At 33.7% G+C, this 26,264-nt stretch overlaps 1 protein-coding gene across 1 annotated transcript in view; it reads right to left on the bottom strand.

Moving 5' to 3' along the window:
* LOC149556229 (uncharacterized) overlaps nt 1–26,264 on the bottom strand; it is a 294,057-nt gene that overhangs the window by 131,073 nt on the left and 136,720 nt on the right. The window contains exons 8-18 of the mRNA XM_089830364.1: nt 23,050–23,233; nt 22,320–22,406; nt 22,103–22,222; nt 8,443–8,495; nt 8,203–8,320; nt 7,800–7,994; nt 7,604–7,714; nt 2,836–2,955; nt 2,622–2,732; nt 2,376–2,450; nt 2,009–2,163 (exon numbers count right to left, since the gene is read on the bottom strand). Coding sequence (XP_089686490.1) covers nt 2,009–2,163; nt 2,376–2,450; nt 2,622–2,732; nt 2,836–2,955; nt 7,604–7,714; nt 7,800–7,994; nt 8,203–8,320; nt 8,443–8,495; nt 22,103–22,222; nt 22,320–22,406; nt 23,050–23,233 — 1,329 coding nt within the window. The remainder of the gene's footprint in view (nt 1–2,008; nt 2,164–2,375; nt 2,451–2,621; nt 2,733–2,835; nt 2,956–7,603; nt 7,715–7,799; nt 7,995–8,202; nt 8,321–8,442; nt 8,496–22,102; nt 22,223–22,319; nt 22,407–23,049; nt 23,234–26,264) is intronic.

Genomic DNA, 26,264 nt, shown 5'->3' with positions numbered 1-26,264 from the left:
AATAGTCATGTTTGACTTATGAACTCAAAGACATTTATAAATCTTTCCATTGGAATCAAGGTGGCCATCTTGTACTAGTGCTCCTACACCAGAAACTGACTTAAACCACCTGACTATGGATGATGCCTGGACTGTCCGAGCCAACTGGCAATCTTCCCTTAAAACCTAGGGATGCTCCCAAAAAGTAGGAGACTAGGCCTATCAATCTGAAATTTGGTCCAACTGACTCTCCTAAACTATGTGTATCTTTGGGATGTATGTTAGTGAACTAAGAGCTCCTCCGAAAAAAAGTACCTTCTAAATGGTAGGAAATGCAACAAACATCTCTAGATGTCCCCAATGGCCTTTGAATACCTTTTGGACAACTCCTAATCAATCCCTAAAAGTAGGGATCCCTCCTAAATTTTAGATAACCATCATCAACTGCTCCAACTACCTCAAAAGGTCGTGTCTGGCTCTCTGCGCCATGTATGAGTCCCCTACACACTCTACTGGCCTACAAGAACTCCAATAATAGGCCAACCCTGTACAATTGTTTGTCATCCTAAAAAAGGCACATTGTAGAATCCATCATCATTATTACAAACATCTAGTGACCAAAACACTTATTTACAAGGTTTTAAATATTAAAAATAAAGATTTATGGCTTTTATAATAATTATTGATCATCCCCCAAAATCAATGTTCTAAAATTCAATCACTAAAAGCTGCACAAACCAATCAAAGATTACAATTTTAAACGAAACCAATATAAACAAATAATAAAACGAAGTAGCCTAAAACAAGCTCCCCTCGTGACTTAAAAATATAACATACGGAAAATAACAATTGCTACAAATAACCATGATAACAACAGGAGATTTTCGACAAGAATGGCCTCAAATTCTAATCCAATTCTTTACTCTGAAATAAACAGATTCATCTAATGAATACTAGAAACCTAAATACCAACCCTTTGGCAATGATTGGTGTTCTCAATAGACTCACCCACTAAAAGATAACACTACACCAAAGCAATGAATTGACAAAGTTAAAGTGTCTCACAATAAAACATTCAATCTAGTTGGGACATAGTAGAAAATGTCTATCAAAAAAATTCCATTGTGTCTTATTTCACCAAGCATGAACCCTCTCAAATTTGTCCCTTGACAATCCTAACCATTCGTATTAGCTAGTAGTCATAAATGTTTGAATAGTCCATTTTAACTTTGACCATAACCTTAATACTGCGGGTTGTATGATTCATTGTTTGTACCATCTTTTCTCCTACAATTCACACAATCTCATCTACTTTGATGGTGTTTTTACCCTGGTCATGCAATACACTACTTGCCATCACCATGATACACTTGCTTCACACAATTCAACAATCTTTTCTTATCATACCTTGTTATTACATGACTTCATGTTAGTTGCTAGCCAGAAAACCACTAATTAGATGCTTAGCTAGTTGCACAGTTTAAACACTTTACTACCCTTACATCTTTAATTGCATGAGTTCTTCTCAATCCACATTTTTAAACACTGATTTCATGATCTAGTTGCCTTTGCCTTTTTCTTTTGTTTCTTGTTCATGTAATTCACCATCATATGTTGCTTTTGCAATACCTATCGTACAGTTTTGACCTCACACCACTATTTTGTCATCTACTCACTTCCCTAGTACTATGACATGATAACTGCTTCTGGTTCAAATACTGCTAGTCAGATGATTGAGAAATGAACAATGATGAAAAGATATAAAATCACATTTCTGTTGTTGTAGACAAAACAAGTCCACTTTATTTTATTTATCTAAGCTTCAGCAGTGATGTAACAAGTATGAATTACTTCTAATGAACAATTTTCCTTTCACTAATATTGAGTTGTCCACTATAAGATTTCCTTCTGTAGCCAAGTATGAAAGATGATACTTCGAACTGTATATGACCATCAATGAGAACTGTATAAAATGTGCTAGTCTGGGAAAATAACCTAATCATAGTGTTAGTGAAGAATGTTCTCTTACTCAAAAGAAAAGAACTTTTGGCTGCCTGTTAGGACCATCTGCATCATTTGTCTGACAGTAGAATTGTGCTCCCAAACATATAGCCCAATTGTTAAAGGATTGTACACGGCAAGTAAGAGTAACACAAGACATGCTCGCCAATACTTGTCTTTATACTGGAAAAATAGGCACGTCAGAACAAAACAGACAAAATGAATAATACATCATCATAACTGCACAGTGTAATCTTTCTATCAACAAAAGAACTTTGCTAAAGCTGACGTGATAAATAAAAAACATAAAGTAAATTGCAAGCCAATATTTTTGAAAATCTCATGTTGTTCTAAGAATATTGTGACTAGACATAAAACAATGCACTGTATCATACTACAAGGCAAGGGAGCGATTGTTGCGGAACACCCAGTAAGCTGAATGAAGTCAGCTTTATTATAGCTGAAGGAAGCTGCCATACAAAAGAGGTATTTAGTAACTCTAATAACATCTTACATATGGAAGACAAACAACAAATTCCATAAAGCTCCATCAGTATCTGACTCTTGAAGAGAAAAGATCATGAAAATAGACAAGCAGCCTTTGAAATAGAACACCAAATGCTGAAATTTTTTATAACGACCTGATTGCTTTTAGCATGCAAACCCCTGAGTAAAGTTTCAAATGCAGCTGCCCTCCAAACAAGACTTTCAATGATGGATAAAGCATCACCCATGGTAAGAGGGTACATATCCTACAAAAGACCAAAGTGAAATTGGATTAAAGTAGAAGAAGCCCCATAACAAGGACTATTTCATAAGTTTTGAAGGCAGCCATATTATAGTAATTATACTCACAGAAATGCCGAGAAGAACCACACGTGCCAAAACTTCTTCATTTGCTTGAGTACAGAAGCCAAGAAGCTGTAATGAATTACATTCGATTTCTCCAAAAATTTCACCCTCTGGAAAGTAAGACTGAGACCAAAAGAATAATGAACCAGAAATCAAATTTGAAAACCTTTAATGTGAAAACTATAAAAATGCAGACTAACTATATTTAGTCTAAACAATGCAGTATCCAATTTAATAAGAAAAACTCAGAAATATGAAACATTTGCACGAGCCACATAGCCTTTTTAATTACACTAAGTGCATTTGTTACTGATCAAAATGACTAGTTCGTCAAAGTTTAACCAAAGGAAGACTTCAATTACATGTTCAAAACACAAAGGGAGTTGGTGGTGGTGATTACAATTCGTACATTAGAGTCATGTTAAAACAAAAAAAGTAGTCCTCAAGAAGAAAGGAATACTTTGCAGATTTGTTGGCCTTTACCTACTATTCAATCTTTTGAGGATTCGATATGCCCTACAGGAGAATTGGGAGGCAAATGTTCAATATTGTAGGACTTACCTAAAGGGCTTTTCTTGGTTGTCTTCCCTAGAAAGATTCACAATCTGCAGTTAACATTTGAGATACCTAGACATAGAAAAGGGTGGGTCTTTTTTCTTGATGTTTGATAGCTTCAGTCGGATAACCTATTATATATGTGCTCTTTATATTTGAGATATAAGATTATTGTTATATGAGAAAAACTTATACATATATATATATAATTAAATTTGTTATTATATTAATTATCTGGTTAATGAACAGACATGTCCTCAGAAGGAACCTGTTTACATGTACTCTGAAGGGACATGTCTATTCATGGCCTATTCGCTATATATAAATCTAAGAGGATGTTGCATTTGGAACACACATAATACAATATGGTAGTGCTACTACATTTGCAGTGGTCTGAGAAAACAATATGGTATCAAAGCCATATTGCAAATGTAAGAAAATGGTTGAATAAAAATCCTCAAGAAAACATATAATATAATCAATGTTTATAACACAATATTTTCCCTTCAAATAGCAGCGATTTGTAACATTCACTAGTTTAAAGAATCGAAGGGGAAAATAAGAAACAAAAAAAATGGTTACCTCGATTTGCAAGAAAGTCATTTGCGAACATCAATGCAGAGTTGCCAATAACACCAAGTTGGTTGAATGAAAAGACGGCCCATTTCACTCTGACTGGGAAAGACAATTTGAATCAAGTCACATGCTTGGTAAGTAACATACACACTATTGAGAAGGAAGTATGAACACGTAGAAAAGATCGACACGTATACTGATGACATTGCACACACTGCCAATCTAAAGTGAAGGGTATTAAGGTCGGTCATAGGCAAGCATGTGGATGCCATCAACGCAGAAGATATATTGGCGGGAAGAACCGAGGAGAAACCAAATGACACGAAGCATTCCTATGATGACATTTTCTCACAATGTGGACCCAAACCGGGGCCATTGAATGCCTTTGCAGAGCCCAAATGAAGCTTGGAATTTTCGATTCTCTCTAACAAGGAAACGAGCATTTCTTGTTCATTCTCTCTGTAGTGTGGCTCTAAATCTGATGACGGAAGGGCTGCTCTGCAAAGGAGAATCTTAGCATTGGAGAGAGCGACAAACTGGGCATTAGAGTTTATAGATCTTCCATCATATTTATGATCTACTAAAAGGAGGAGCCTATGGATATCGTTATCGGTCGATTTAAGCTATAGACGACCATAATAGTCATGCGTTGGGTCATAAGCTTGCTCTATGCTTCCAATATCAATTGGGTCTCTCGAAGGGGCGGCATTTGCAAACAATGGTCTTCTACTATACCTACATTAAAAGTGACTACCTTGGCGAACTAATAGAAGAAATCCATGATTATTAGACATCTCCAAGTAGGAGATGAAGGCATTATATTTTTGATACGCAACAACAAAGAATTGACTTGATAGGAAGAACACATTTGCCAAATTAATTAAATTTATTATGAAGATAGTTCGTGCACGGTTGTGGACACGTCCAAACAATCAAATTCAGATGTCTTATTGTCAACTTGAACAATCAAAAGTTTGTGTTGCTTATTTGAGTTAAGATGATGTGGTGATAATGACATGTGTAGACGGCAATAATAATTGATGAATGTGAGGAAACATCGCTATTGTGATAAGCAATGATAAATTGCATAACACTTGTATGCACATCAAATAATTAAGTGGTTTCTTTCATTGAATGAAAGGACCAAACTAGAGCTTGGAAGAGGACCAAAATACAGAAATCTACAAGTGCTATTACAAGTTACAACAATGGCAACTCTAATAAAACTTAACATGGTCTCAGAGGTTAGTATTAATTGCTTATTTCTTATGAATATAAGTACAATTGATCACTTTAGATTTTTATATGTGACATTAATAAAACAATATGTTGAAAATATAGATTAAGGTATGCATATAGAAGGTGACATATATACATATCTATTATATTGAAAAATATGCATATATGTTCAATATTTATAATTATCTACATTTTATTGGAAAAATCTTATATTTAGTATTATTATAGTCTCTCTCTCTTATTTTTATTTTCAATACATGCTGTGAGAGTTATCTGCCTTGATCTTTTCCTTCGAGAATGTTATTGTAGGAAAAGGGAGGATTGTTATCAAATTCAAAGGGAATTTGACACTTCTTTAAAGGTAAAGGAACTCAGAGGATTGATATTCAGAGGGAGTCTGACACATTTGTCTAAAGGAGTGGATAGAGGATATGTTTGAGTTGATCTTTGAAGATCTTGATCGTATCAAATTCAAAGGAAGTATGGCACTTCATCATAGACAGCTTTTGTTGAAGAGTTCAGATGATAAATATGCAAAAGGAGTTCAAAACTCCTTATGAGTGACTATGATTTTAATAGGCCTAACCCCTGTGTACATAATGAGGAAGTGACGACTTCCAAATGATGTCACTTGTTTGTGTATAAGTTACTGTAAGGTGACGATCTTACATATGGTAAATGTCTTGTATCTCAAATTCTGAAAGGCCATTACTCAAACAATATTTGGTGAATATTATTGATATTCTACGAGGCCAATACTCTTGATATCATATGTGATATCGCACCTTATTTTCAGTATTTGGTGAATATCATTGATGTTCTGGGAGGCCAATACTCTTGATATCAGATGTGGTATCAAAACTTATTTTGAGACTTGGCGAATATCATTGATATTTTGGGAGACCAATACTCTTGATCTCTGATGTAATATCAAAACCTTTTGACTACTTGGCGAACATCATTGATATTCTAGGAGACCAATACTCTTGATATCTGATGTGATATCAAAACATTTTGAGTACTTGGTGAATATCATGTTTTGATATTCTGGAAGACCAATACTCATGATATCAAATGCGACATCAAAAGGTGGAAATTTTCTAAGATTTAAAATGAGATATCTTTCAAATAGTTATTTGTAATATTACATTGAAATAATATTTATTATTATGTGGTTATCTTTCTAAGCTAAAAGGAAGTGTTGATGTTTGATAGCTTCAGTCGGACAAACTTATTATATATGTGCTCTTTATATTTGAAATATAAGGTTATTTTTATATGAGAAAAACATATATATATATATATATAGTTAAATTTGTTATTATATTAATTATCTGATTAATGAATAGACATGTTCTATGAAGAGACATGTCTATTCATGGCCTATTCTCTATAGATAAATCTAAGAGGATGTGCATTTGGAACACACATACCACATATGGCAGTGCTATTACATTTCCAGCGGTCCAAGAAAACAACGTTTTTATGCAAGAGTATTCTAATTTGGATCACATTAAGCGCTCATTGAGATTCATTCAGATGTGGGTGTGACTCTAATTTACCTACCAAATATTATTCCCACTTAAAACACTAGTGAAGATTGGGAAGAATTTGAGTTCAATTGTGAATTCTGATGACAATATCAACGGGGAGCAATTTAGAACAAAGGGGATTCACAGGGTCTCAGTTTGGGGTTGACAGATCTAGTCTCCTACTTTTTAGGATCATCCCTAGATTTTAGGGAATTATCTCCTAAGATAAGGATTTGATAATCATACTTGACATGACTTAGTTCTCCTTACATTACTTGTCACTTCAGTACACTAACACATTATCTTTCTTTATTTCTCATAATTATTAACCCTGTAAGTGAGCTGTTTAAGCTCTACTTTCAGTTTTTTAATGAAGATTCTCCTTACATTACTTGTCACTTCAAGTTCAGTACACTAACACGTTATCTTTCTTTATTTCTCATGATTATTAACCCTGTAAGTGAGCTGTTTAATCTCTACTTTCAGTTTTTTAATGAAGATCAAACCCACAAAAACCACTGTAGATTTGACGGTACAACCAGCGACCATATTATCTTATTAAGTTTCCTGCCCCTCTAGAGTTGACAGATTTCATTGATCTTTATTTGCCACAAATTACAAGTTCAGCTTACAAACATGTGTGAGGGGACATGCATGCATCTGATAATAGTTATATCAAACTAAATTTTAGATTAAATAAGAAAACATATGAGATACGAAAGTCTTCTATTGCTAGATGGTAAAAATTAATTACATAAGACATTTATTCTAGAGTTCATCATATAACCAAAAACCTTACTTCATGCAATGGGGAAGTATTAAGGAGACAAATAAATCTCGAACAAGAAACTTTTGCAAAAGGCACAGACCTCAAAATCTCCAAGAAATAGAAACTGCTTCAAAATGGTTGCAAACTGATCTTCATTCATGTTTGGAGCATATACAGCTACCACATCCATGCACCAAGCAATGGCCTCCAACTGCATCAGTTAATTAGACATCAGTGTCTTTGAAGGCATAATGGTTCACAGCTTTTAAACTGATTTTAAGTTTACTTAGATATACCTGAAAAACTGCAAGGTCCCTGCTCTTTTTCCTTACAGCCTCAATCTTTTCTTTTCTTGACTTGTCCACTATGTTTGTAGCATTGCAGCAAGACAATCCAGAATTTTCTTGTAGAGAAACAAGAGCCATAATACTTTCATCCATTGCAAGGACTGAGGTTGAGAGTAGAAGAAATACTGTCACAAGCTCAGTTATCTATCATCCAATGTTAGGCATTAGTTAAAGAAAGAATGAAGATTTATTAGCTGTTTTTCCGAAAATAACTGCTGCAGACACTAAACAGAAGAAGTCAAGAGGAAACATGCGCCATTTATCAGACTACATGTCAATATGGCCAGTGACAATATCCACTGCACATTTTATCAAATGTATACATAAATCATGAAATGGTCTCCAGAAGTACCTCTGTGAGCCAAGCCAACTTTAAAGACTCGGTTTGCTTAACCATTGCCATCCATGGTTGTAGAAGATATTGACATAAAGTTTTAATATTTATCTCAGGTCCTATATGCCTTACTAGCCTGGCCAACAAGAAGAATCCATTTAGTACCTTTTCCATATTTCTAATTAGGTGTTCCATATTGTTTGCAGTTAGTGACTATGCATATACAGGCTAAGAATATAAGGCATCCAAAGGACATACCTGCATACAAATTCCTTGAGTCTTTTTCTTGTATTATCATTTGCAGCCAGCTCCTGAATCCAAACAAAAAAAAATATTTCAATGCTTATTGAATACGATGCAGTCATCATAACACAAAAATCAAACATGATACTCTTCCGACTGCACAGAACAAATAGCATATATAGACTTGTAGTCAAGAATAACAGAAGGATAGACTGAATTTGTTTATTAGAATAGACTTCCCCTGTACAGAATAGTTGTGACAGTCAATCAAAGACCAATACTAATTAACTTGTACTTCGAGGAAGCAAAGCTTTTCTAAGGATATGTTCAAGATCAGAGTATTGAGAGTCGAAAGTGAGACTGATCAAGGACCCAGCCAGACCTAGCCCAGATCTGAGGCACCCTCACCAAATCTGCATGTCTCAATGAGCCAAGCTTGTAAGAATAGGAGCTTTAGAGAAAAAATCAGATGCTATTCAAAAAGCTGCTAACACTTTAAAACACTCATCCATTTTGAGCTCATTTTCACTTGCTCATTTTCTTTTATATGAAACAAATATAGAGAATTTTCAAGACCACCCCTATACAAATATGGCTAGATATGGAAGTTCTTAAAGTGTACACAAATCCAATTACTTAAACATCTGAGGGCTAAGCTGTTGGTACAGGTTTGGACATGGGTATAGGTATGAGAACCAGCTATGTGGGGGTGGGCAAATTTTTTCTACCCTTGGGTACGCGAGTTTAGCAATGTGCGTATATAAACACACAAAAGTTTAAACAAATATGCAGAATTCTAAAACAATATATATTTGATAAAAATGATACTTCATCATTGATCAATGCCAAATCCCAGAATGGTAGTGATGGCTAAAACTTTACTATTTATTTTTACCAATTGGCATTTGATGTGATAATTCTTGTTGTCTACGTTCTTAGTTTTGGTCTCCACTTGCAGATCCCCTCATTTTAATCAAATTTCACATATGACAAGGATCCCACTAACTAGTCGGAGTTTTGGAGTTGAGACCCTAATGGGTTTGAGGGGCAGAAATGATAAGCTGCCCAAGGTGTTACATGTGAGAAAAACCCAACAATTATTTTAGAGAAAATGAGAAAAGAGAGAGTGAAGAGAGTAATATGAACTTTCTAATGGGTGCAATGATGATTTTAGCAGCATTGAAGGTATACTTGGATTGTCAAAATTTGTTTCTCCTCTTACTTTTTGGCACTCATCAACTTTTGGTAGATTGTGTATGTGTGGGTGCGCCTTTAGTACATAAATGGGTGTACCTAAACACTAGGGTACATACCCAAGGCATGTCCAGGAAAACCTATACCCGATACAAGTGCAGGTCGCCTTACTAGCATTCTCAATAACTAAGCCTAAGGGTAGAAGAAATAACATTAGAAATAGTTACTTAAATGTATTTTTGCATTTTTACATTTTACTTCATAATATATATTTTGTTATATCAAGTTAAGGTCCCTATAGCCTCAAAGGCCTTAATTTTGGCTTGGTATAAGAGAATCCACCCCATAACCCTACTCTTTAACACAAAAGCTAAAGACATTTTAGGCACTCTAACCCTAATAAGCAGTAAGTTTCGAAACTCAGATAATACTCCATAGCCATACATAAAAATAAAGGAAATGCTAAAAGTATCTAGACAACTATTTTCAAATGGCATCCTAAAGCACATACAAGTACCGTTATATAAAATTACCTAAGTTATGTCCCAAGTGTTAGCCAGCTATTATTTTTTGGTTAGATCTAGATCAAATGACACTAAAAGAATTGAGTTATGGGGGTAAATAGTGGCATAAAGTGACTTCATCCCCAATCCCACAACTATCTCAATTTAATCATCTGGATCAAATTGATGCTTTCAATCACACAAAATAACAATAAATAAGTCCTAAGCATATATACCAGAGTAACAAGACTCACCCCGAGTCAGGCAAGTCTCCTAAGTCGGCAAGTCAGATATGGCTTGCCGGGTCAAAATGACCCGTGACTCAGGCTCGATGGGTCAGGTGTGGTGACTCGCCTGACTCGCAGGTCACGAATATCTTGACCCGACCGCAACAGTCAACATCTGGCTAAGGAAAAATAGTAAAAATTGTTTTTTTTTTTTTTTTTTTTATATGGTTCTTTATAACCCTAAAAGGGCTTTCATAACACTCTATTATGAGAAAAAGAAAGAGAGAGAGAGAGGGGGGGAAGAGAAATAGAGTGTCATTGTTTTGCAACCAGCTAAAAGGAAGAGGAGAAAAGCTTGCATTTGTGACATTGGAGCAACTATATGCTTGCATTTAGATCATCAAGGAAGGAGATCTTCTCAAAACTTCTTAACTCATTTCAAAGAAGTAAGAGTTGATTTTTTGGATTTAGATGATTTTTTCTCTATGCTTATTGGTTTTTTGGATGAATTTTTTCTGTATGTTCATGGGTTTTGTTTTACTTTAGATCTTCATAAAATACAGTGCTTAAATGGTAATATTTGGTCTAAAATGTCATATTACAGCAACCTTGACACTTTTCTTTACTCATAATGGCTCCTCCAGTTAAAAAGCCCAAGCTCTCTAAAGGCAATAAAAAAGATGAGTGGCTTTCCAAGTAGAGGTAGAACTCAAACAAAATGTCTATTTTGTAAGGTCATTACTAGTGGGGGGGATAAATAAATTAAAATACCATATCATTGGCATACGTGATCATGATACTAAGCCTTGTAAAGTTGCAACTCCTGAGGCTCAATGTTTTTGTTATGTTTCCTTAGAAAAATATGAACAAGAAAAGGAATTAAGAAAAAAACAATTAGCAAAGTTAGCTCAGATTGGTTCCACTTCCCTTCCATGCTCATCTGGAACTACTTCTATATCTAGTTTTACACCCTTAGGTCCAATAGGTTTTGTTCGAGAAGGTTCTTCCCTTCCTCCTTATCGTCCTAGTGCTTCTACTAGTGGTACTTCTTCTACATCAATTCGTTGCACTGCTAGTGGCACTACCCCTACTAGTAGTACTGGCATTATCTTTCGTCCTAGAGTCAGAGAATCTAGGTTGGACAATTTTTTTGTACCATGTTCCACTCCTAATGCACAACCTTCACTTGAGAGCGTGGTCTGGAATAGGAAGATCCATGAAGCTGGAAGAAGAGCAATTTGCAAGTTTTGGTATTTTTGCAACATTCCATTTATAGCAGCCAGGTACTTCAACTTCATTTATATTTGATTGCTTTATGTTTTATGTTTTAAGTTTTAAATTCAATTTTTAAGATAAAATTTTATATTTTTAACTTGATGTTGAAATATGCTAATTAAAATGTTTTTATACATGTAACAGGACTCCTTATTGGCAAGGGATGATTGATGCAGTTTCCATTTGTAGTACGGGGTTTAAAGCCCCTACTGAAGATGGGTTGAGTGGCCCCCTCTTACTAGAAATGGTTGAGGAGATGAAGCTTGAGTTGGAGGACCATAGAAAGATTTGGAGCCAAAGGGAGTGTACTGTTATGACGGATGGATGGACAGGTAGGAAGAATAGGAGTCTCCTAAATTTTCTTGTTTCAAGAGGAGGTAATTCATCATCCTCTACTTCTCGAAATCTAAAATTTAATGTATTATTCTATATCTTATCCCGTTATTGATGCACCCCTTTAAGGTATTGTGTGACACAATCATTATTTAATACCTTCATATTTGTTGTCTATGAAAGATGGGTTTTCATCTTCATCGATTGTTGTCGATCAATGTATGCAATGGATTAAATTTTCATCTTTCCCTTTCCTTGATCATAGAGTATGAGATCAATTCACCTTTCCCACTCAATCATCTCTAAGCACGTTGATCGATGGGTCCTCCTAACCAATGATTGGCAGGGAACTATGAGATCAGTGAATATGAATTTGTTTTTCATCCAATAACGAGTTCCATTTTAAAATATGATTTTCTATCCTTTCTATGATGACCTGTCATAATCTGCCTTGTATTGATACGGAGTAAAAAAAATGTTGCAGTTTCTCCATTTTTCTTATGATGAACACCAAAAAAAATTTACCTGCAGTATTGCTTTGTTTTATGCTTGGCAATACATATTAAATATTTCATATATACTATTTAATATTTGCAATGTTCTATTATTCATTTATACATTTAGAATTTGGCTCTAATACCATGTCGAGATTCTGAGATCACTGCAAATGTATTATCACTGCCTATTTGGTATTAGTGTTCAAGTGCATCAATCTCTCTTTATATTATGAATGAGATATGGATAGGCATGCCCCTTCATGGGACATGTCTATTCATTAATATTTAATTAATATAACAACTTATGATTTAACTGCACATACACACATATATATTTATTTATTTATTTTATATATATATATAAAACTTCAGTTTAGCATCTTGAGTTTATTCAACTGAAGCAACAAAACATTAACAAACATTATCAACAGTGGTGTCCCTTGGTAGAAGGGCGCCTCTCGCATATGTAATGAGATGAGTGATCCCATTCATCAATACACAATTTTTGTGTTTAATATACATACAACATGCAAATAATTAGAAAAACAACATGGGATTAGAGCAAAGCCTGCGAGGAAGATCTTAAAAATAAAAAATAAAACAATACGATATTGCACGACAAAGTGATGGAATAACTTTTTTCTCCAAATTACATCTGACTTCAAAGTGCCATATACAGTTTCTTGCGGAAATGATATTATCAGAAATAATATTGATTGATGATCTCTTATTGCAGAAAAATAAGGTGGACTTCATGTTTCTGTGTGGGACCATTGGAGGATACATTTGCCAGAATATTTTATAACAAACCTTGGAACTAAAGATTAGTCTGAATAATACTTGGAAGTTCGATTCATTGGGTTTTGTTTCAGGAAGTACCTGTCTGCTTGGTTAAATCGAATATTTAGAAAGATTAATTAAATATTAAGCCCTTATGACTCATTTCTTGGTAAACGAGAGTGGAATACCATAATACAAAATTAAAACACAGAGCTTATATTATTTCCAATGTCAAATAGCCCCAACATATTGATTAATTGTTCAAAGAATCTAAACAAATGAATATAACAGGTGCAAGTGTTACCAGAGTGTGTTTTATCTTCCAGAGCTGCATTGATCAAATTCAAGAAATTTGGTTTTGAACCAAACATTAGAATTAACAGAGAGAGAAAACTATAGCACATTGAATTTCTAAAGAATGAAGCAAAGAAAACATTAGAAGCGGTATGAATATATCGAGAAATAGAATCAAAGCTAATTGTCATCACAGTCATTAACATTTAGGCACAGATTATTCTCTTAGCCACGAGTTTTCAAAAGGGAGTTGAATTTGCATTGGATTGGAATATTGAACAGGGAGACACAAGCCTTCCTTAAGGTTGAACATCTGTAGTTGAGCCTTTTCTGTTAATGGAAAACTCCCAGTCTTCATTCCTGTTTGTGACCACTGCTGTAGATGTCAGTTTTCTCAGATTGAGATAGGATCTAAGGTGTAATGCATAGCAATCTTGCCATAAAGACTCTAAATAAAAACTTGCAGAAGGACAAAGAATATGCAATGAAATTACTGCTTGAATTTTGTTGTGTGTGTGTGTGTGTGTGTGTGAGAGAGAGAGAGAGAGAGGAGAGAGAACTGCACTAGAATAGCTTCAAACAAGGGTTCAGTGCTACTTCTTAGTAGGATGGCTGGAAATGCAGAGAATCAAACTTTTAATACATCAAGGTTATAACCTTTGGTAAAATTATTAACTTTGCACATTGTTGTCCTTGTTCATGAGGGTATCTTGCCATCACTCTTGAATATTCTTTTCAAGAGCATTTTGTACGTAATCCTGCACCAACAAACTTGAAAGAACTAACTGCTGCTACATTTAGCAAAAATTGTTTCCAAGACAGGGCATTAGAAATTTGCAGCTGCTAATTTAGAAGGTGATTCATTGCAGTCTTAAGTCACTGTTTATAGCCTACTGCCACTATGTAGTTCCTTGGTTGGTCTGAGATTCCTTCAGAATATGGCTGCAATTCTGATGGCAAAGATACGTTGTGGCTCTTGTTGGAGGATACCTTTGTCCTGTGCTTCGCGATATGGTTGCATTTCTAATTGAGTCTGTAGGAGGTTGTTACTCAATTTGTTTCTTAGTACAGCTTTGTGACCAAATCTGGATTGTCCTATGAAGGAATGACTCCTATGGTTTGAGAAGTTTAGATCTCTGATGCACATTGAGGTGACCTGGCGCAAGACACACTTGCTCTTCCAGAATATAATATAAAGATTATTGTTGATCGACTTCAAACAAAAGAGTCATTTCATGGGATATGGGCACGATGGAGAAGCATGAAGTTATATTTCATCTGTGTATAGGTGGCTAGATGAGTTGCAGAACTAAACTAGATTCTTCAATAAGTGAAAGTTTGAAACGAGCACCACTACAGCACAGGTGAACAGTAACTGAAGGATGTGTTATTTACAGTCCTGTATTAGTTACAGTTACCGGTTTTTGGGAAATTTTGTTATGTCTGAACACCTTTGGGACACCTACTGCTTTCTTGAATTCACAGCTGGTTAGGTTTCTGAGATTTGTTCAGGACACAATTTGGAACACGATGGACTAGAGCTTAGTCCAGTACTTTGACTAAGAATCTATGGGATGAGTAGGATAAAGTGATCTGGAATAAGGTCAAGAAGGAAAGTCCTAAACTCTCAGCAGCAGAAGTGGAGCAAGCTGATTCTCTTGTCATTAGAAACAATACAGACCTGACTGCATTCTTGGAGCGAGATTGCGACCATGTGAGAAGGCAATGCTTTCATGTTGGGGGAGCAACTAGAAGATATACTTCAGTTAAATCCAAAGATCTCGGTCATATTGGTTCAGAGGGAGTATACCATGTCAAGAAGGCTTCTCTAATGATCAAGAAATTGTAGCAGAGCACTATGATTCATGGGATGGAACCCCATGTGTGTAGGTTGAAAAGCCTTTATGTGGACACCTAGGCCATGAGATTCCTAAAAGGTGGATATTTGTTGAGCTTGGAGTTCACCAAGAGTGATACAGACTCCAACCATGTATTTAATGACAGGTCAAAGCATAGTGCAAAAGAATTATATTCAGTAATATCCATTAGCACTGATGAACAGACGGCTGACATTCTCATCAAGCCTCTTGCTAGAATGAAGTTTGTGCACTTTGGAGAGAAGCTTAGAATTATGGAGAATGAAGCCCTTACTGAGAGGGAGTCTCCATTTAGGGAGAGTCTGATCTCTATCACAAGCAACCTTGGACGAGGAGTTCAGAAGGTTGATATCAGATTTAGAGGGAGTCTCATCATCATGAAGATTCGTTAACGAGTTCTTCTCCATGAGAGAGATGCCCAAGGTGCAATACCTTGTAAATGCATTCTTCCCTATGAGAAAAGTTCAAGGTATCAGCCTGTCATGAGCCATGCTCAACATATATATAATACAAAATATAGCACATATGAATTGTTCCAACTTATACATTCCTTTGAATAGATAACTAAATTCTTGATATGAGTTTATATATCAACAAATAATGTTTGTTATTAAATAAATTATACAAATAAATAATATTAATTATAATCATATGTTAAATAAATACAATAAAAAAAATAGCAATTTTAAAATGTAAATATATAATTAATAAATTCAATAAAATATTAAAGTCTCTAAAGAAATTAAGTTATAATTATTAATTTCTAATATTAAATAAATATGTAATTTCAAAAAATAATAACTTAGATTAACTCATATTTCATCAATATAAATGTACTTATTTAAATATGTAAAGACCTTTATTCCAATACAAAGTTAATGAAATTTTTATCTTGAAATGTTATTGTAGAACTAAAAACATTATTTGTAAGAAAATAAAAATTACATGTAAAACTAGTATAGATATCTTAAATAAATCTATCTAAAGAATGCCGATAGATATCCACTACAAAATAATTTACTACATCTAAAATTATTTATATTCCTTATTTCCATTTATTTAGCTTTTTGCTAAGTTAAGCTTTTTATTTAATTTCTTAAAAAATGGATGATTTATATTTCCAAATATAATAATTTATATGGATATTTGATGTGGTATTTATTAAATTATTTTTAAAAGTATATTCTATTTATAATAAAATTTAAATTTTTGACATGTAGATGGTTGTCAAATTTAACCTAGAAGAATAAAAGTTAACATTAACACGGTCACACCATCTCGCTCCCCCATTCTGCCATTGTAGAACGCCTATCAGCATTAACAACTACAAATTAGCATACAAGGACCCTAAATTACTTTAAAACTATATCAAGATTATTCCCGATGATATCAAATTAAATGAAAAGATACACATACATCATTTCATCAAGAAACACCATCTTAATAGATATAAATATTGTAAGAATAATAAGATGAGAGAAAATTATTCAACTAGAATTGAAGAAGTGAAATACAAGAGAAACTAAATGACAAATAAAAGAGGAAATATAGGAGGAATTCAAGGAGAGAAAAAATAGAGGAAACAAGATACAAATTACATTCTCCCTAGAGAAATGGAGAAAGAATTTAGAAAGAAAGAGGCACTTAGCATAAAAAGTAAAATCATTGGGTAAGAAAAGGCAACATGGAAAATTAGCAAAGGTAAGTAAATTAAAGTACTTCCCTTCCTAAAAAGGTATGTAAAGTTGATTTTTTTTATATTCATGTTTTTAAAAATATAGAACTTTTATGAAAATGATTAATAGAATATAATATAGTTATTTATGAATTAATTTGGTCATATGAGATATTTTAATACAAGTAATCAATAAACTCATTATATATAATATGGAATTATTTGTTTAATTGATATATTATAGTTGTAAAAATACTTATCTAATTTGATTATTTAATCCCTTATTAATACGACTTAGTGGATAGGGAGTTCATGTGAGGAGTGGCAGAGTAATTCGGTCACAGTGAGGAAAAGATTCCCAAAACGAGCTTTGTTCATGAGGGAGAATATTTATGCACCTCAATCATGGTAATTCTATCATTTGTCTTAGGGATAGGGATTAGGAGAAGAGTAAGGAATTAAGACTTAAGTATAAATTATAAGTTAATTATTATTTCTTCTATATATGATAATGATAAAGAGTTAAAGTTCTCTTTGAATTAAATAAATGAAATCTAAACCCTAATTGAGAATTTTGAACAAAATTAAGTAGGACCCTATTAGGGATCATTACACAGTCCTTGTAGCATTCTTCTCTATGAGAGAAATTTGAGGTGTCAGCCCTTGTAGCACGTTTTTCTATGAGAGAAGTTTGAGTTGTCAATCCTTGTAGCATTCTTCTCTAAGAGAGATAAGTTTTAAGTATCAACCTTTGTTTCACCCTCTAGGAGTAGCTATGGTGGATGTCATGTGAGATAATCCATGACTTAGCACTAGTGTTTATTTACCCCTTGGGAGTAGCTAGTGTGAACGTAGTATGACGATGTCATATTGAGTGATTTTGTGATGGACATGTGTGCTCATTTATATTTTCATTCATGGAAGTAGTTTTGTTGGGCCCACCCTATGGGAGTAGCCATGGTGGAAGTCATGTGTAACACCATGACAACAGCACATGAGGGAATCTATGGTGACTTTCTTGCACTTGTGTGTTCATTCTCTAGACGAGCCATGGTAAATATCATTGTGACGTGACAATCTCACAATGTGTAATATTTCACTGGATCTGTTTCCCAGTTCTTTGCAAATAGTTTTCAAAAAAATATAATAGAGAATTTATGCAAAATAAACTAGGAAATGAACCCACAGATGGTCATTAAGATACTCAGTTTGAAACAACTTCAAACTTGCTATTGTATTATAATAATCAGCAATACAATAACATGACCAAATATCCAATCTTCATATAGTGACAGTCATATTGGAAACTAAGAAAGAACATATAAGCTTAGCGTAAACTTCGTCTTGAATCCACTGCAATGATGAATCGGGTCTAAGTCCAATCCACCAAAAATGGCCTGAAGGTTTTCATCCTTAGGTCTAAGTAGAAAGTTGCAAGTTGTTCCAAAGTTTCTCCAAGAGAAACTCAAAACCAAGTCCATAATAATAAACCAAGCATGCTGAAAATGAGCTCCCTCTTCCCCTTTTAAGAACAACAATGACTCTTCATATTCCAACTAATTTTCCTTTTTCCACTTAGGAGAATAATATAACTTTATTAATTTCCCCTCATAATTTTGAAGTCACTTTAAGAAATGAATTTAATCTTCAAACATGAAAATAAATATCTTGTTGAACTCAAAAAATCATTTGTAATTACTAATAGCTTCTCGGAAAGCTCCAAACAAGATGGTCCAAGTCCAAATACCACAAAACTAGAAATAAGGACCCTGCTGACTTACTAAAAATAGTAAGTATACAGAAATCCCCAGTGCATCGACTCGGATTAGCTTGAATATTTAAGAGCCTGGGCCAAAACTCATACTAACCCCAGTAAAGTCTTGGTTAGCCCATAGGATCATGGTGTGAAGGGCTCACAATGCATCAAAAGATAAGGACTAGAAAAAGGCGACATTACACAATGATGAGCACTTGCGCATCTTACTATCATTGTGAGGTGGTGATCTAACAATGATGGTTGATATCTTGTAAAGTAATATCGATGGATAGCCATAATGGTGGACACCATATGAGGTGATATTTATGGATAAGCCATATTATAGATGGATAGATTTAAAGGTCATTATGGTTGATATCACAAGAGGTGATATCTTTCCATGTATGCATGTAGACATTGTGGTCAATCATCACAATAAGCAGAGGCAACTTGTAAAAGAGAAGGAATCCTCCCTAGCTAAGGAGTGTTAAATTTTTGTAGTTGTGATCATAGCTCATAGGTGACATAGATATCTCAAAAGTTGTGATTATATTTATATCCTTATTATGAGATGAAATAATTATATTATAATCATATTGTAAAATTATTAAATTATGTGATAATATAATTATTATTATATTATATTACCATATTATATTATACTAGTATATTATTAAGAGTGGCGTCCCTTGGTGGAAGGGCACCTCATGCATATATAATGAGATGAGCAATCTCACTCATCAATACCCGATGTTTTAATTCAATATACATACAACATGCAGATAATTGGGAAAACAACAATTGAAACTACGGTATTTAAAAATTGACCAAAGAAATAACCTATGAGCTTAGATACATAAAATGATAATCAATTGATATTTAATTTCAAAAAAAAAGGAGAGGAATATTCCTTGTATAAGATATTACACATGATCTTTCCACAATAGAAATAATCGAGAACTACAGACAAAAAAAAAGGGAGTTTCTATAATATAAAGATTATAATATTATTTTAATAGAAAATAGGAATTTTAAAAATTTGGCAAAACTAACTTGTGGGCTCTTATACCATGAAATGGTAATTGATTGACTAATTAATTACAAAGGAGATGAAAGGTCCTTAAATAGAGATTACAGGAAGAGTTTCTAAAATAGAAATGAAAGACCAGAAATAAACATTCTAAATAAGAGCTGGCTACAAATAAGAAAGTTTCTAATTAAATGACCATTATAAAAAATTACAAATTTATTTTAACAACGTTATCGTATGAATATTTGAAATTACCTTATATTTAAAATGACAAAAAAATTATAACCGTTCTCATAAAAAATGGACAAGAAAAACTCCTTGTACTAGAAACATGTCCCACCATTCCCTATCATCCTTGTCCTAGAAAACTAGGAAGCATAGACAAAATTTTAATATTATGTATAATTGATGATCTATATTGATTGACTAGTTTATCTTTTTAATCTTTAATCTAATGTATTATTATTTCCCCTAAAAAGAAAATAGTAATAGTGGTCCAAATTTTAGTCCTTTACTTGTTTGATCGACCTAACTATCTCATCCTCTACTTTGTAAGGCAAAGATATTAATTTTGGTGAAAACTGAAGAAACAAGATTGAGGAATTGGCATGTCATCTTAGTTTCTAATCAGAGAATTATGTTATTTAGCCTATGCTGGAAATTAAAAGTACCTCTTAAAAAATAGATTGTAGTTGTAAATGATTTTTTTTAACAACTTCGGTAAAGATTACTAACTACGGCCAGCTTCTAGCCTATATATTATTATATTAATAATCCAATCCACCCCTTAAATGACTAAACCAAAAGCATCTAGAGGTTTAGTGATTAAATTACAAATGTATGAAAAGGTACTGCATGAAAAACTTTCCTGACAGAATGATATGCAAAAAGAAAACAACAAACATGCTCTACTGTGGAGTCATCAATCAATTTGCACTTTAAGACTCATCAATGAAACTATATAACCTGCAAAAACAAGAAAACTACACCAGAGAATGCAGCTCAGTGGTAAAAGGGAAAAAACACGCTTAAATTTAGGCCAGGATTTTAAAGATACACTTCAAGAGTGCTAAGGATCATAAAAGAGATCCTGAGAAAAGATAGTGTGGCCTATAATGGTTTCCTTTGATCTAAGGCCTCGTCAAAGGCAGAGTTTGCAGAGGAACTGCCCAAGGTTGTGCTGTGGGAAGAAGTGTGGCAAGGAATATACTGCTTCTTTACTCCAGTTGAAGATGAGTTGATTTCTGATTTGTAGCCTGTGGAGGCAGTTTCTAGCCATGAAAAACAAACTGCTAGTGCTATGGAGATAAAGGATGAGACTTGGGAGATAGAATGGAAGGTAATGCACTCAGAAATTTGAGCATTAATAGTTAATATGGAAGCACTTACCATATACTGTCAAGATTTGTTGGAGCTGATGAAGTATCTTCTGGCAACACACCACAAAGGGATCTACAAAGTATCTAATGGTTACACATTGCCCCAGTAGGAGGATGACATCCTGATGTATACTATCAAACACTCCCAGGTGGTTCAGGGTTTACTGTTGGATGGCTCTGCCCAGCTGGTTTGGGTGGTGTTGAAAATTAAATAGAGGGCAGTATTGATTGCTTGGACTCTCAACAGGACTTTCAGTCATTGGTGCATGACTTCAAGTGATTAAGGCATAGCATTGTGGGTATGTCCGCTCTGAGAGATTAGTTTGTTCTGCTTGCTTTTGTGCATGGCTTCCATTTTCTAAAGGTTTACTTTAATTCATCAAAATTGCCTCTCTCCTTCATGAGCTTTCTGCACAGACATATAGTTAGTCAGTGATGTTATTAGCTTTTATTATATATGTAGGTTTTGTGTAGCGTCTTTTCCCTCAGTCTCTACCCGCCTCACCTATCTATATGTTTTGACTGCAAGATGTTTGATGCATAAAATTACTCTTTTCCAAATATAGCATTGGTGTCCCTTAATAGATCCCTAGATCTTCTATCTCAAAAATATCTTCCTATTCTATATGATTTTAAAATGGAAGTGCCTTCATCACTCTATAATGTACAGCTCATGAACTGATTTCTGGCCCCTTGCCCTAGCTTCCTGGCACATGGCAACAGCAGTATCTTTTGGTTTCTCTTTCTACTCTTCATTGGCAATCACTTTCAAGATGTATCGAATGCACATATTGTCAGCGAAGTATGAATATGAAAGTTCTGTGTAAGAAAAATAGAGATCAGTAACTGACATACCTGTAAAACCATAGCAAGTTCATGTTCTGGTGAGGCAGTCATAGAAATTGTCCTCAGAATGACAGATATACTGTTCAGATTGAAAACATCTTTTGTACTAAGATCCACCAGAACAAGTGTCTGCAAAGCCCATACTTCAGACAAATAACCTAACAGCACTTAACAAAGCCAATAAAATACTTCTTGTGTCAAAAGTTTCATTCAAAAACAAAGTTACCTTCAAAGCAATAGCCGCATATTCTATTCTTTTACAGATCAGCTGAGTTGCCATGTCTTGGTAGATGTTGCTGTTCTGATTCTTAATCTAGCATTAAAAATACAAATTAAATAAAGAAAAACTTAGAAAGCATCAATAAATGTTGCTGTGCTGATCCTTAATCTGTTATTGAATATTACAATTACAATTAAGTAAATTTAAAGCATCACAATTTTGAAGGCCAGACATTCACAAAGCTAGGAGCCTGACAATTGTGAACTATCTTACAGATAATGAATATCATTCATATATTTTCAAAATCCAAAATAACTTAGAAAGCATCAGTAAATGTTGCTGTGCTCATCCTTAATCTGTTATTGAATATTACAATTACAATTAAGTAAATTTAAAGCATCACAATTTTGAAGGCCAGACATTCACAAAGCTAGGAGCCTGACGATTGTGAACTATCTTACAGATAATGAATATCATTCATACATTTTCAAAATCCAAAATAACTTCAAGTTCCATTTTAAGCAAAATTAAAGCATCACAATTTTGAAGGTCAAAAATATACAAAGCTAGGAGCCTGACGAGTGTGAACTAACTTTCGAAAAATGAATATCATTCTTAAATTTTCAACAATCCAAAATAACTTCAAGTTCGATTTTAAGCACCATGCATATCTATATGCAATTGTTACGGCTAAGACTTTACTGCAAACATTTGAATACCAAAGATGTGGCCATACCTTAAGAAGAAACAAATTTGCCACTATACTGTTGTCAGTCTTACTTATGCCACATGTTTTCTGTAAAATATGATCTAGCAAGGCGTCAGCAGCATGCATATAGATTGGATTGTTTATCCAATGCCCAAGCATAGTAGAAGCAGTCAGTCTCACATCCTCGTATTCAGCTCCTATCAAAAGCAACCTGACAAAAAAAATTACTGAGATGTAATATACATCCAACCAAAGACTTCAAACATATAAATACTTAAAATGATTTGCAAAGCTTTCTTAGTTCTATAGGTAAATAACTCACAACTAATGGCATTTCAAAATGTGCACAGGTGTTAGCAAAATACATTATAAATTTATATACGTCCTTGGACAGTGTCATTGTAATTATTTTATAACCTAAGTCATATGGCTCAACATATTTAGGCCATGAAGTTCTAAATTCAACACACTTCAAAACCTTTAAAAGATTCATTGAAATTCACTTTAATATTTGTAATATATATAGATAAATGATGTTATCTTTAAAAAATGTTTTTTAGTTTTTTCTCTGCATTTTTTATTTCAATCACCGGAGGAATAGGCTGTAATATGCAGTCCTGTTTGTCTTTGGCTAATTTTGTTTTTAAAGTATTCGCAATAGAAAAATAACAGAATAGAAAGTGCAGATTTGGACTGCATTAAATACAACACTAGAACAGCCGATTCTAATGTAATGCTTGTTTTTTCAATACATAAAATCTAAGGTACCAGTGCGTCTAGGAAATGCCCAGGCCATATTCAGGTGGGGGGCTACACTAAAATAGATTATTGAGTGCGTTGGTGCTTTCAGGTGTTGCACTGGTGCACCCAAGAAGCTTTCCCAGCCACTGCAGGTGTGCATGGGATGCTTCCAAGCATAGTTGAAAAACTCAGATTCGGCAATAACTTGGCAGACCACAAAATTTTGAAAAACTCGGATTTGGCAATTACTCGGCAATAACTCAACATTTTTATTGAACATTTGAAAATTTAATTTTTTTTTAAATTAATTTTTAGTCACGATAATATTCATTGTTATTTAGTCCATATAAAATACTCCATATTCAAATTTTGTATTTATATAGAGCTTGAAGACATGTGCACATATAAACCTCTAAACCTAAAATCTAAATAAAGTTTGACGAGGAAATACTTGTAAAAAAGTTAGACATTAAATTCGCCTTCTATAAATTCAAATTGTAATCATCTAATCATTTAATTTATTAAATATAAAAGTAAAATAAAAAATATTTAATTTAATTAGCATACTCAATACTAATAAACTAAATATTTAAAATTAAATGTTCTAGTTATTTGTAATGTCCCCTTTATAGCATTCATAGCATGATGTTGTCGTTAGCCTATTTCCCCACGGTCCCGTAGGCTAACCAGGACATTAAAGGAACTTAGAGGCCATTTGGCCTAAATAGTTTTAGTTGCGGGTCTTTCTGAGGGGTTTTGAGGCAACTTTGGGCATACTTACTATTTATAGTAAGTCATCTTGGACATGGTCGGACATCCAGTGGCAGCAGTATGTCGATGGTAATTGTTTAAAATCGACAAGAAGACTTGTTTATCATTGATAAGATTTGTTATGCATTGATAAAGCTATTTTATAAAGCTAAATTTAAATATTTAATTTTATTAATGCATAGACTATAGTTTGTGGGAAATATTTAAATTAAAAGAGTCCCTTTTATTTTATAACACATTGGAGACATAAGTTACATAAAGGGAGTTATGTTTTATCCCACATTAAGAAAATGAAGGATTGAGCTCTTGTGAGAACACTATAAAAGAAATGAAAGAGCTTCTTTTTAGTATGCTTGGATGAAGATTAATGTTATGTTGCTGGATATCTAATTATCGGACTTGGAGGATGGAATCCCTCTTTGCTAGCATTCTCTTTGCTGTTGAAAGACACTGTCAAGAGGATTAACGGTGTTTCCAAACACACTGGGTTTCATTTAGTGTTTTGCTACAGTACGGATGAATAGTGTTTTGCTACAGTGCGGATGAATAGTATTTTGCTACAGTGTGAGTGAATAGTGGTTGCTACAGTGCGCATGAATAGTGAATTTGCTACAGTGCGTGAACGGTATTTGCAACAAGTTTATTGTTTATTCTTGCTGATTTGGGGGTTTGGAAGACTGCCAACTACATCTGCAAAAATACTACAGCAACTATTTCTGTCAAATTTTTATACTTTTGCATTGTAGTTGTTGAATACGAGACTGATATTTGTCGCAGCATGTTAAACAATTGTATGAACACATTTACATGGCAAAAATTAATATTTAATTAGCAAATAAGAAGTTTCAGATTTTCCTATATATTGTAGTATGTGTGCCAAGTGTTTGACAAAAATGCTATGTTGAGTTATTAAGCAAATTAATTGATATCATAAAGTAGCTTGCAAGTTTCTTTATTTGGGAAAAATAGGGGAGGATACTACATTATTATTATTATAAATAATATATTCTTAAAGTTTAGTTTACATACTTCCAAGTCATCAAATCTTATATAAAGTTTTTGAAATGTAAATTAAATACTTTTATATAGAATAATTTGATTTATTTTATTTTAATGTTAAAAAAACAATAAAAGAATATCACACTCAAGTTAACAATTTAATAACAATCTAATTGAAATAACATATTATTTGAAAATTTTAAAATACATACCCTAATTCTATATAAAAATAAAAATCTTAAAATCAAATACCAAAATAAGCTTGATAATTTTTTATAATGTAATATTTTGAATAGAAATTTTTTTTAAAAATAGGAAGGCTCCACCATTGCAAAATGTAACGGCACCCATTGCAAAAGTTAACTCGCTGAAATGCCGAGAATCAGTATTTTACTCCACTCGTCGAATTTACTCCCTTGCAACCCATTGCTTTGTGATGTCCACTAATGTGGGGAAGCCGGAAGATGAATGACGATACCCAAAAAATAGGAAAAACCCTTTCTTGTGCCTACCACGGAAATGGTCTTCTGGTGAACGAGGATGCCACAGACAAAACGTGGAGATTTTAAATCCATATTCTCGCACAATTTGAAAATCATTATATCATTGCCAATTTTTTCGGCAATAAAATCGCCCAGCAATTTGGCTCGCGATATATCACGAGATTTGCGATATTTCGCAGAGTTTTTAAACTATACTTCCAAGAGCATCCAAACTGCACTCAAGCACAT

Source organism: Cupressus sempervirens, chromosome 5, assembly GCF_028749045.1.
Source record: "Cupressus sempervirens isolate cs-2001-9-10 chromosome 5, ASM2874904v1, whole genome shotgun sequence".
Classification (NCBI taxonomy): Eukaryota; Viridiplantae; Streptophyta; class Pinopsida; order Cupressales; family Cupressaceae; genus Cupressus; species Cupressus sempervirens.
This window is presented reverse-complemented; position numbering and strand designations above follow the sequence as displayed.